The sequence below is a fragment of the Pelecanus crispus genome, chromosome 6 (assembly GCF_030463565.1).
Source record: "Pelecanus crispus isolate bPelCri1 chromosome 6, bPelCri1.pri, whole genome shotgun sequence".
Lineage (NCBI taxonomy): Eukaryota > Metazoa > Chordata > Aves > Pelecaniformes > Pelecanidae > Pelecanus > Pelecanus crispus.
In genome coordinates, this window is record NC_134648.1 from 2765955 (window position 1) to 2777068 (window position 11114).

Genomic DNA, 11114 nt, shown 5'->3' on the forward strand with positions numbered 1-11114 from the left:
TGTGGTAACAGCCACGGCTGAAATCTCATGCAAGGAGAATTGAATGCCTAGAGAGGGAAGGAAAAAAACTCAACAAAACCCCCACTTCATAAACTTAATACTAATCCTCTATATTTCTTAGTCTGTATGCACATCTGATAAAGAATTTATTATTAACAATGAAAAAACCTGATGAATCACTTGTCTTTATTTTTCCCATGTGCCTAGGCTGTACGTTGCATATCGCTGCCCAACCGATTAACATGGAGAATGCAAGCAGTGTGAAGGAATTCATTCTTCTGGGCCTCTCAGAGAATCAAGGGGTGCAGAAAATATGTTTTGTGATGTTTCTGTTCTTCTATATGATTACTGTGCCAGCAAATCTGCTCATTGTTATCACTGTAATTAGCAGTCAACGTCTGAACTCCCCCATGTATTTCTTCCTCTGCTACTTGTCCTTTGTAGATATCTGTTACTCTTCTGCCACAGCTCCCAAAATGATTGCTGACTTTCTCGTTGAAAATAAAACCATCTCCTTTGTGGGTTGCATAGCACAGCTGTTTGCGGTACATTTCTTTGGCTGCACAGAGATCTTCATCCTCACAGTGATGGCCTACGATCGCTGCATTGCCATCTGCAGACCTCTCCACTACACCACCCTCATGACCAGGCATGTGTGTGGCTGGATGGTCATCGGCTCGTGGGTAGGAGGCTTCATGCACTCTGTAGTGCAGACTCTTCTAACCACACAGCTCCCCTTCTGTGGCCCTAACAAAATTGACCACTACTTCTGTGATGTCCACCCCCTACTACAACTGGCCTGTACCGACACGTATGCTGTGGGCATCATTGTCGTTGTCAACAGCGGAATGATAACTCTGAGCTGTTTCTTCATCCTGGTCATGTCCTATGTTTTCATCCTGGTTTCCTTGAAAAGTCAAACATCCAAAGGATGGCATAAGGCCCTCTCCACCTGTGGGTCCCACATCACTGTGGTGATTCTGTTCTTCGGGCCATGCATGTTCATCTACATGCGTCCGTCCAGCAATCTATTGAAGGACAAGAGCATGGCAGTGTTTTACACTGTCATCGCACCCATGCTGAACCCACTCATCTACACGCTAAGAAATGAGGAGGTAAAGAGTGCCATGAGAAAACTGTGGAGTAGAAAAGTGGGAAGTGAAAATGGAAAAGTGTAGAACTGTGGTAACATTTCCAAAGGTTTGGAGAAAATCAAGCATCTTTCACTATAATGTCTTTTGTGAAAATTCCCCAAGAACTGCCTTTCAAAGAAAAGCTTGCTGTTAGCTCCTGTTGTAATTAGGAAGACAGTGAAGGTTCATCTTTTGATTTGAAAGACATTGTGAACTCTGTGACAAGCAGGCATCCCCCTTCTCTTCCCTTGTTAACTAGCGCAGGCCTGGGGCTCCTAAGCACTAACTGAAACATCAGTGTTCAAATAAATACTATCAAAAATACTGAAAATGTTGTCTAGGAAGAGCATCCCATTATTCAGGCATAAACTTTCAGACGAACTCCATCTGCTCTGTAATTCATTTGGCTGGGAAAGAGAGGACTATGGTCACCTGCTGCTGGAAACAGTCATACCAAACCAAAGGAGGCCCTTTTCTGCTTGCAGTAAATGCCTTTTTATGAGAACCACCTTGTGCTATCTTGAATCCATGGGTTAGCAATTAAAAACCTGATATTAGGTGTTAGTTGGGTCATTTGCTGATGTAGGTAGCAGGAGGAGAAGCTTCTCCCCTTCCCCTGCCAGTGCAACAAATCCTTTCTGCAATGTCCAAAGTCAGGTTGGTTGGGGCTTTGAGCAACCTGATCAAGTGAAAGATGTCCCTGCCCGTGGCGGGGGGGGTTGGACTAGATGATCTTCAAAGGTTCTTTCCAACCCAGACTGTTCTATAATTCTACCTACTTCACCAATCACTGATGCCATCCTTCCAATCATCCCCTCTATCCTTCAGCTTTGACTCAGGTTTTTTATTTAATGTTTAGACTAATACAGAATCATAGATTGGATGAAAGACACCTTGCTGACTGTAAGAAATGAAGGAGTCACCAAAGAAGGTGTTTGGAGGCACAATTTTATGTGTCAAAGGAAAAAAAAAAAGAATTGTTTAAGAACTATTCCGGTATGCAAGACAACTCCTAGCCCAACAGAGCACATTTACACACCCACGCAAGGGAAGAAGCATGTTTTCTGTGGGAACAGCTGGCACACCTACTGGGAAGAGAAGAAACATGAGGATGAAAGACCAAACCAGCTCCGTGCCAGTCAAAGCTGTCACAGGGTGGTAAGCTATAGCAGCTCGGGATCTCCACCTGAAGAGCCACAATGAGACAAGAGACCCTAGCCCCTACTTTGCTAGCAGAAAACCACCAAATCAGCTGAGTGAGGAAGGAAAAGACCTGCTTGGTGCCATCCAAAAATAACTGAAGCACTTTTATTTCTTCACTTACATTCCCTATAAACACCTGCACCTGTGTTACACCTTAACATGACTTAAGGAGGATTAAAAGTTACAAGGTGTTCCCAGCCCAAGCTAGGACTTAGAACTTTATATATATATATATATACACACACACACATGCAAAATTATATGTATATACATATATATATTAAAAATAGATTTGTTGTTTTAATGCTTTGGGGGTGAACACCAGTTTTTCTTTTTTCCGGAGGTCTCACTTCTGGGTGCTGCTGGGCAAATATTCGACCATAGCTTATGGAAGATGTCACTGAAAACAACAGTAGGCTCCTCTACACTTTGGTAAGAATTCTTATGAGAACTTAATACTTGGGCTAAAGAGTTGCTTCTGTGTTTTGCATTGTCTCAGTAAAAATACCTGATAAGCAGTGAGGACTAACCACAGACCTTTCTAAATTTTTGAAGTAATTTCCTGGTTTACTTCTTGTTTCAAATTTGTACAGAAGATGTCTAAGGGACAACAGTATATAGCACAGTTGAAATTTTTTTTTTGTGTTGTCAACATGCAATGGTTAGAAGAAGTTAATAACAAGTAAGAATGCATATGAGAAATATTAACTTAGGACATAAAGCAGAATTTATATAAATGTCCTGTGTAAGAGACATCCTTACTTCAAGAATGTTTGATTGCAAAGGTAAGGTGAACATAAATCTTGCAAATGGCCAGGTGTGATGTTTATTTGAACCAGCAATGCTTCCAGAAAAAATACATGTCCAACAGTAAATGAAGTCTATTTATCTGGACAGCATTAAAAAGCCAGCCAGCAAACAAACAAGCAAGCAAGCAAACCCATGCACAATGTAACAGTCCAGGTGACCACACTCCAGCATCACTCTCCAGGGACTGCCCTAGTAGCTCTCCACCTTTTAGCTCCTTGTCCACTGATGATTTCTGACAAAACTTTGTATGCCTCCGGGATCTCATTACTCCTGATAGTCTTGTGCTTCTGCTGTGTGATTTACTTTAAATATTTCTGCTACAGTTTCCCCCTCTTGTGAGAGATAATTGTTCTCGTAGATGCTCTTGGAAGTTGGTTTTTTTCAGAATGAGAAATGCAGATAGAGAGTCAGGCTGTTCTTTTCAGCCACTGTAGGTTTCAGAATTGGCAGAGATATGGACTGCTTTCGCAACATCTAAGCAGCAACTTGCAGATGAGACATTCTGATGAAACCACCTGAAGTGGTCAGAGGAGGTCCTCAGGGGAGCAATAGCAAAGGGACTGGCAAATATGAACTATGTAAGTTTTTTGATATTGTTCCTTTGTTTTGTTCAAGCGTGACTCAAATCCTACCTTTGAAAATAGGCACTTCTGGTGAGTGATTTTTGTGAGGTCCCTTTTATGAATTAGAAAAAAACCAATTACATATTTTTCAGCCTTTGTTTTAGTTGGTGTCGTATTTGCTTTTTCCCCCAGTTACACGCCGTTTCCAGAAAGACCTGTCAAAAGGATGTTGTCAGTGTTACAGAGAGGACACAGGAGCTGATGACAGCACTTCCTATGTGCTCAGTCTTACATTGTCTGAGCTGGACATGTCAGGCAACAATGGTCACGACACACACCCTTTGGTCTGCCCCATGTTTCCCTCTCTGCTCATGGAGGGGCATGGAGATAGGGATGGAGACACCAAAGAGCCTTTCCTCTGCTGCCCTAGCTGGGGAGTAGCCAGGAGGTGAGGCAGAGAGCTCAGGAGAAAGAACGGAGCGTCCTGTGATTGCCAAATAGAATTCAGACCCCAAAGGGCTTGCTGATATCACAGACAAGGTTATTACACATCTGCCACCTCTATCTTCACGTATAAATTGAACACTAGTGATACTTGTGTATTGCATGGGAATGCCACAAAGGTGAATTTGGTTGTGAGTAAAGGAGGGTCACCAGCAGTGCGTTCATTACCCCAGTGTCACTACAGGTGTATTTACGAAGTGTTCCACACTAAGTCCAGGACCTGGGTGAGGTATACAAACCCCTGCTAATGCACCATTAATGCAAATTAGCTCCAGATTAGTTTATTCATGTATGGTAAGAAAGGCGGTCCAAGAAAACACTTGGTCAGCTCTTTCTGTGACTGAGCTTGGTCAAGTCTATGACTGTCAGAGAGATAATAAGGAGTGGTTTTGTTGTGATCCTGTAGAGGACCAAAAAGGAAAGTACAATCGCTGCTTGCACAAGAACCTTTCTCAGGCCATGATCAAAGTGTTGAGAATTGAATTATAGCCGCACTGTCTCTTTTGGTCAATTTTTATTTTGGAATCAACATTATAGTGTAAAAGGGGGTCTTGAGGGGACCTGGTAATTAGTCGTCTTTTTTGAAAGAGGCAAAGGTGAGAACTAGGATTATTGAGGGTATTGTTTCTACCATCCTCCTCAAATAAATAATCTGAGCTTATTATTATATATGTCAATAATACATTCTGATTTGGATATCACCTGTTATTCCTTGAGGGAAGCATTGACTTTAAATGGAAACTGTCCCAAAAAGACAGCAAAGGAAATGTACTTAATATTTAACATACCAGTGGTCAGTATGTATGCGTACTGATAACGTCCCATGTCTAATGCCATAGCTGGCGTCTCTTTTCTGTGCTTCACGCCTTGTGTACATGGTGTCTATGGAGAACAAAACCAATGTGACAGAGTTCATCGTTCATGGACTGACACAAGATAAGACAGTAGCAAAAGTGTGCTTCTCATTATTCTTAGTCTTCGATGCCACTGTCATTCTTGGAAACCTCATCATTACTATAAAGACAAGCGAACAGCTGAACTCTCCCATGTACTTCTTCCTGAGCCACTTGTCTTTTGTAGACATCAGTTACTCTACTGTCACAGCTCCCAAACTCATTGATGACCTTCTTGTTGAGAAGAAGACCATCTCTTTCGTGGGCTGCATAACTCAACTGTTTGCAGGCCATTTCTTTGGGTGCACTGAGATCTTCCTTCGCACAGTGGTGGCCGATGATCTGTGCATTGTTACATGCAGGTGGCCTCATTACACAAATATTGTGAACAAGCATGTCTGTGGCTGGCTGGTGGCAGCTTCTTGGGTGGGAGGCTTTGTACACTTTGTGGTGCAGACCCTGCTGGCCATTCAGCTACCATTTTGTGGGCCCAATGAGACTGACCACTATTTCTGTGATGTTCACCCTTTGCTGAAGCTGGCCTGCACTGGCACCTACATCATTGGTCTCATTGTGGCTGCCAATAGTGGTTTTATCTCCCTGAGCTGTTTTGTTGTTCTTGTTGTGTCCTGTGCTGTTATCTTGGTTTCTCTGAGGACACGCTCTTCCGAAGGGACTCTCAAAGCACTCTATACATGCATTTCCCACATCACTGTTGTAGTTCTGTTCTTTGGGCTGTGCATTTTCATCTGTATGCACCCTTCCACCACCTTCTCAGCAGACAAGATGGTCTCTGTGTTCTACACCATCATCATGCCTATGCTCAATCCTTTGATCTACATCCTCCGAAATGAAGAGGTGACAAATGCCATGAAAATGTTGTGGAGCAGAAAAGTGGAGTGAGAAATGAAACAACACAGTGCATGTTTGTAAGAGGATGTGAGCTCAAGAAACCATGGGGATGGAAAGAGAAGTGTTCCGGAGAGACTTTTCAGTAATGTTGCTCTGTTTTTAGCACAGCTGTTCAGAATAGGGCTGACACTAGATTCAAGGTTTTATGTAACTCATCTTTGGAAACTGTCAGTCAAAAGGATGTGAGGTTATTGTCAGCTACCAAACCTGAGCATTGGGGGTGGTATTGTGGCATTTACCTTCAGGCACCTCATAGCTATATCTTGGGTATTTTGTCTAGGCTTCTCCCGGCACTAAGAGAAACAACCAAGTGTTTTGAGAGGCTGTTCTTTCCTACTAGGTCCTAAAAGCTTTGGAGAGTAGCATCTCCTTACATTTCTGCACAAAGGAGTGATGGTGGTACCCAGCTTCTAAGACAAACCTTTCAGTAGGCACAGCATTGGCAGCTTTTATCTAACATATTTTGATGTGCGAACATGAGGTATCTACAACTGAGCAAGCTGCTGAGGGAAGTCATAAGCCTTTAGGCGGACGGGACTCATTTCGTGGTAAATAGGACTGTGAGAGGTTATATTAGGTCTCTGCATGACAGGGAGAGATGGCAGATTGTACTGAAACACCAGCAAATAAACAAACACCAATATATAAATATTAAAAATGTTTTCCAGGCAGAGCATCCTATCAGCTAGAGTGTGAATTTTCAGTCAGATAACCTGCAGCTACTCTGTATCCCATTCAACTCGGAAATGGTGGCCCAAGGTGTCTGCAAAATTGATTGTTGCCTGCTGCTGGAAGCAGTTGTAGTGCTGGTGTTCCCTTTCTGCTTGAGGTAAATGCCTTGTTATGAATGCTACATTGCCATATGCTGAATCCATGAGTTAGCTATTAAAAAACTGGTACTAGCTGCAAGTTTGGTCATTTGCTGATGCTGAGAACAGGAGGGAAATCTTCTCTCCTTCCCCTGCCAGTGCAATTTCCAGTAATACTAATGACTATTATTACAGCTCAATGTCAGTACCATGATTCAAAAGCTCACCAGGCTAATAGCTAAAAGCTTTCCTACAATGGTGAGTCTGAATGTTCCCATTTTTATGCATTTGGTACTTTCTGGTGAATGTGCTATCTGCTCCAGTTTTGTTCTCCCTTCCTGCCCCTGGTTCCTCAAACACTCATAATCTAAGCTGTCCAGTATCAACGAAGGTAAGACATGCAAATTAATGCCCAGGTCAAAAAAACCCTCCTGTACTATAAACCTAAGATTATGGCTATTCTTGCTTGGATCAATTTAATTTAAAGCAACCCTGCTGCCTAACATCTTTCTGAGACCTTGAGTTCATGTCACAGGTGACCTTTATAATCTGTCAGGGCAGCAATCCAAGCACGGTTAAAGACCATAGACACTGACTGATCCACAGTCCAGTGGAATTACCAGGATAGTTTTCATAGATTTATTTAGACACTGAATGAAATTTCATGTTTTGGCCAGTACTCTGGAGCTATTACACTAGTATTATCTAAGGGATAGGTATCTCAGTGGAAATACAAGAATTAAACATTTATCCATACTGAAATACAACCAAGTTCCTAGTTGAACATGGAAAACATTCCTCATCTTCTTAATAAGAATGTTATTGTTTGGTTGACATTTTCCTCAGCCATTTCCAATATGGAAACGTAGAAATGCCCCTAAAATCTCATGACTCTGGGCAATGCTTTCCTACTGCACATTGACTGACTGTAGTCAAAGCATGAATTTTCTAAAAACTCCTATTGGCACTAATATTTTGGGAAGGCAAGCAGAGGAACAGGATGTCCTTACAATAGTTGACAACTCACTCATTTGCCTCAAGATAATCTGTGACACATGGAGATGAAATACAGCAAAAAGACCTAGTTACTTTACGATGGTAGTAAAATTAGAAGTAAAACATCACTACTCGGACAAAGAATTTTTATAATTTCTCCATATTTCCAGACAGAATAGGAAGAGAAACAGGTAGCAGTGACTGACAGAAGAGGAAGGTTTATCTTCCCTGCTGTTAGGGTGTAAAAACAGATATGTAGCCACCAAGATTTCCTTTCTAGATTTCCAGGTTCTTCCTCACTGGAAGAGGCCAATCCTTTCAACTCCTGAAGATGTAGCAGAAATGGCCATAAAATTCAGTAATCACATTTCTTCTCTTTCTAGATTGCATGCTTTCAGAGACTAGTTTCCAGTCTTCAAAGTTCATGCCATGTGTTTGGTTTACCTTGGCTAGCTGCTGGACACCTCTCTCACTCACCCTCCTCAACAGGACAGGGGAGAAAATGAGATAAAAAAGCTTGTGGGATGAGATAAAGACAGGGAGATCTCTTATCAGTTAACATTGAGAGCAGAACAATCAGTTCAAGCTGATTTGAACTCGAGCCACAGTTCTTAGTGGCATATCACCACTGATATCTTTGCTTTGCTCAGACCCTCCTTTGTCTTGGGGAATGAACTTTCATATTAGTTTATCATGTCTCATCCTGATGAGGCATTGATCCAGTCTATCCTTGGCTGACTGCAGTTTCCCACCTGCTACCTGTCCTAGCTCTGCAGCTTCTCTGATCTCAAGCAACATTTCCTGGTGCCCGACACTGTTTCAATGGGGGGATTGGTAGTACTACATTTATGTTTTTATTACTAGTGACTTGTTTTTTTCATACAAAGGGATTCTGAGTGCTTAGAAGTGTGTGGTGTCTTATCCTCTCTTATTAACCTTCAGGACTCCATGCACAGAAGGTCCTTGAGCAAATTGGTGTGCTGTTGCACATCAAGGGACCCAGCCATCAAAACGGTTTAATAAGGCCCTCGGGTAGCTGCTTGGAGTTTGATAATGACACAGTTCTCACAGGTCCAACCCCACTAGTGGAAAACTATCTTTTGCCTATGTTTAGTAACCAGTATGTTACAGGAGTATTTATACGTTGTGCTGGGATGGGATGACTTTAGGGAGAAAGAAGATGCGGGAAACTTTCTGCAGTTCAGAAAGCCATGGAGGTATTGCCTTGTTGGATCTTTCGGTCTAAATGATAGATGGAAAATGGGACATTGACACCATCACAGTAAAATTTGCCTGTAACCTGTCAGGAAAAGACAAATCACTTGAAAACCTCCTGAAGCAAATTTCTATCCAACAAGGAACTTAAACAAGAGCAAGGATATGGCAATTACAAGCAGGAGGAGGAAGAGTGGAACAATGCCCTGATCTGTTGGATGAATAACTTGAAGCAGATTTGGAGTGAATGATTTAAAATGTTTTCAGACAACAAATGCTGTGGAGTTCAGACTTGAAAGTTCATGTTGTATCAACATTTAGTAACCGGGTACAGTAGTAACCATTTTTTCCTCTCCTTTGCTTGTGTTCTTCGTATCTGCCGTGGCATATTAAAGCACATGTGTGCGGTTGTGTTTGTTTATGTGAAAGGCAGAGAGAAATGCTTGGTGATCTGTTGAAAAATACACAGAAAAATTTAAAGACTACTGTGACACTTTGGTAATTTGGATCCTTGAAGGCAGCTTCATTTAATGTTGATTGCATCATAGACATCTAGCATGGGGCAGGTATCTGCTCTCCATTTATACTCAAGGACAGATGTGCTATCTTCTATGGTGTAAGTCATCTCACTGGAGTGTAATGAACTAAACAAGGTAAACCGAGTCATGCCTTTAAGGTGTTTGTTCCTCTTCATTGACTATACAGGGAGACTGAGCTGTTACGCTCAAGCCAGGCAACATGAAATTATTCCTCTCCCCTTAATGGGTTTAGTGGTGGACTTGGTAGTGTTAGGTTAATGGTTGGACTGGATGATCTCAAAGGCCTTTTCCAACCTAAATGATTCTATGATTCTGTGCTCAGACTGTGATGTCTCTTCTGCAGGACTCTGCCTGCATCGGGGATCTCTATAGACAGTTCACCCTCTCTGCTAGCTCTGGAAGACTACCGAGGCCTTGGGAGAGGCAGAGAGGAAAAAGTGGGATCACTTCTAAACTAGTGCTGTGATTTGCAGACATATATTCCGAATAATGCATGAAGCAAACCTGTTTGATGGGAAAGAAAAACAGTCTTTGAGAACTACCAGAAAGTGGTAGAGAATAGAGCAAGACCTGAGGAAAGTGCTCAGGTATTAGCAAAAGGCAAGTATGAAAAACAGACACTGCTTTCTTAGTAGTAACGTCCTGCTTGCTGACTTATAAACTCTTAGGCAGAAATGAGCAGCTGAAGAATATCCTGGTGTGACTGTAAATGAAAATGAGCATTCTTCTTGCTGGTCACATTTTAACCTCCACAAGACAGTATGTGTCTACTGAAGAACTTTAAAAATTACTCTGAGCGACAAAGAGGTAGAGAAACTGCAGAGTTTTACAGCTTCTGCTATGTTAGAAAACACAATTTCTTCAGGAGAGCATGTTCTGTTAATAGCAGGCCTAAGAGAGCACTCAAGCTACTAAACACCTGCCAGCTCAATGGAGAGGAATACCAGTGAAGAACCTCCCAGACCTGGTTTCTGTGCATGTATTTCTAGTTTCCGAGTGGACAAGCTAACTGGAGAGCCCTTTTGTCAATTTAGAGGAATGCAGTTAGGGGTAGAACATGGAACAGCTCATGGTTGAGCTGTGTATCGTAGACACGATGCTTGAGCATGGCAAGCATTTGCTTCCATCATGGCACTTTAAATGCCCAGTAGGTAAAAGGACACTGTAGCATTTTTTCTGGCATTTGTGGCTCTTGCCCTGTGAGAGTAGGATGTGATTCCTCCCTGACAGAATGGGAGCACGCACTTTGTTGCACCAACTACAATGCAGAAAAAATAGTGGTTGGAGTGAGTTCAGGGGTGAGGGTCAGCATGGAGGGGCCAGAAACCTGAAAAGGGAGCGGGAAGGCAGGAGAAGAGAGGTGGACAGTGCTCTTTGCAAACACTGCTCACCATAATTTATGATGTGACACTGTGCTTTCTGTAGCAGGCAGAACAGCAGTAAATGCATCCTGCTGTCATCATCCATGAACCTTGGAGCCGTAGCACATCCCTTTCTCTTCCTGGTCAGCCCATGACTTCACCCCCACACCTGTGCT

At 42.4% G+C, this 11114-nt stretch overlaps 2 protein-coding genes across 2 annotated transcripts; both read left to right on the top strand.

Moving 5' to 3' along the window:
• The first annotated feature begins 227 nt into the window (after window positions 1–227).
• LOC104031697 (olfactory receptor 4S2) lies at window positions 228–1178 on the top strand. Its single transcript, XM_009483775.2, has one exon. It carries the CDS (start codon window positions 243–245, stop codon window positions 1176–1178), a length of 936 nt encoding a protein of 311 aa, XP_009482050.1. The 5' UTR covers window positions 228–242.
• A 3910-nt stretch (window positions 1179–5088) lies between these two features.
• LOC104031696 (olfactory receptor 4S2-like) lies at window positions 5089–6009 on the top strand. Its single transcript, XM_009483774.2, has one exon. It carries the CDS (start codon window positions 5089–5091, stop codon window positions 6007–6009), a length of 921 nt encoding a protein of 306 aa, XP_009482049.2.
• Window positions 6010–11114: the final 5105 nt, after the last annotated feature.

Coding starts and splice junctions, on each gene's coding strand:
- LOC104031696 (XM_009483774.2), top strand. CDS start 5,089: ATGGTGTCTATGGAGAACAAAACCAATGTGACAGAGTTCATCGTTCAT.
- LOC104031697 (XM_009483775.2), top strand. CDS start 243: ATGGAGAATGCAAGCAGTGTGAAGGAATTCATTCTTCTGGGCCTCTCA.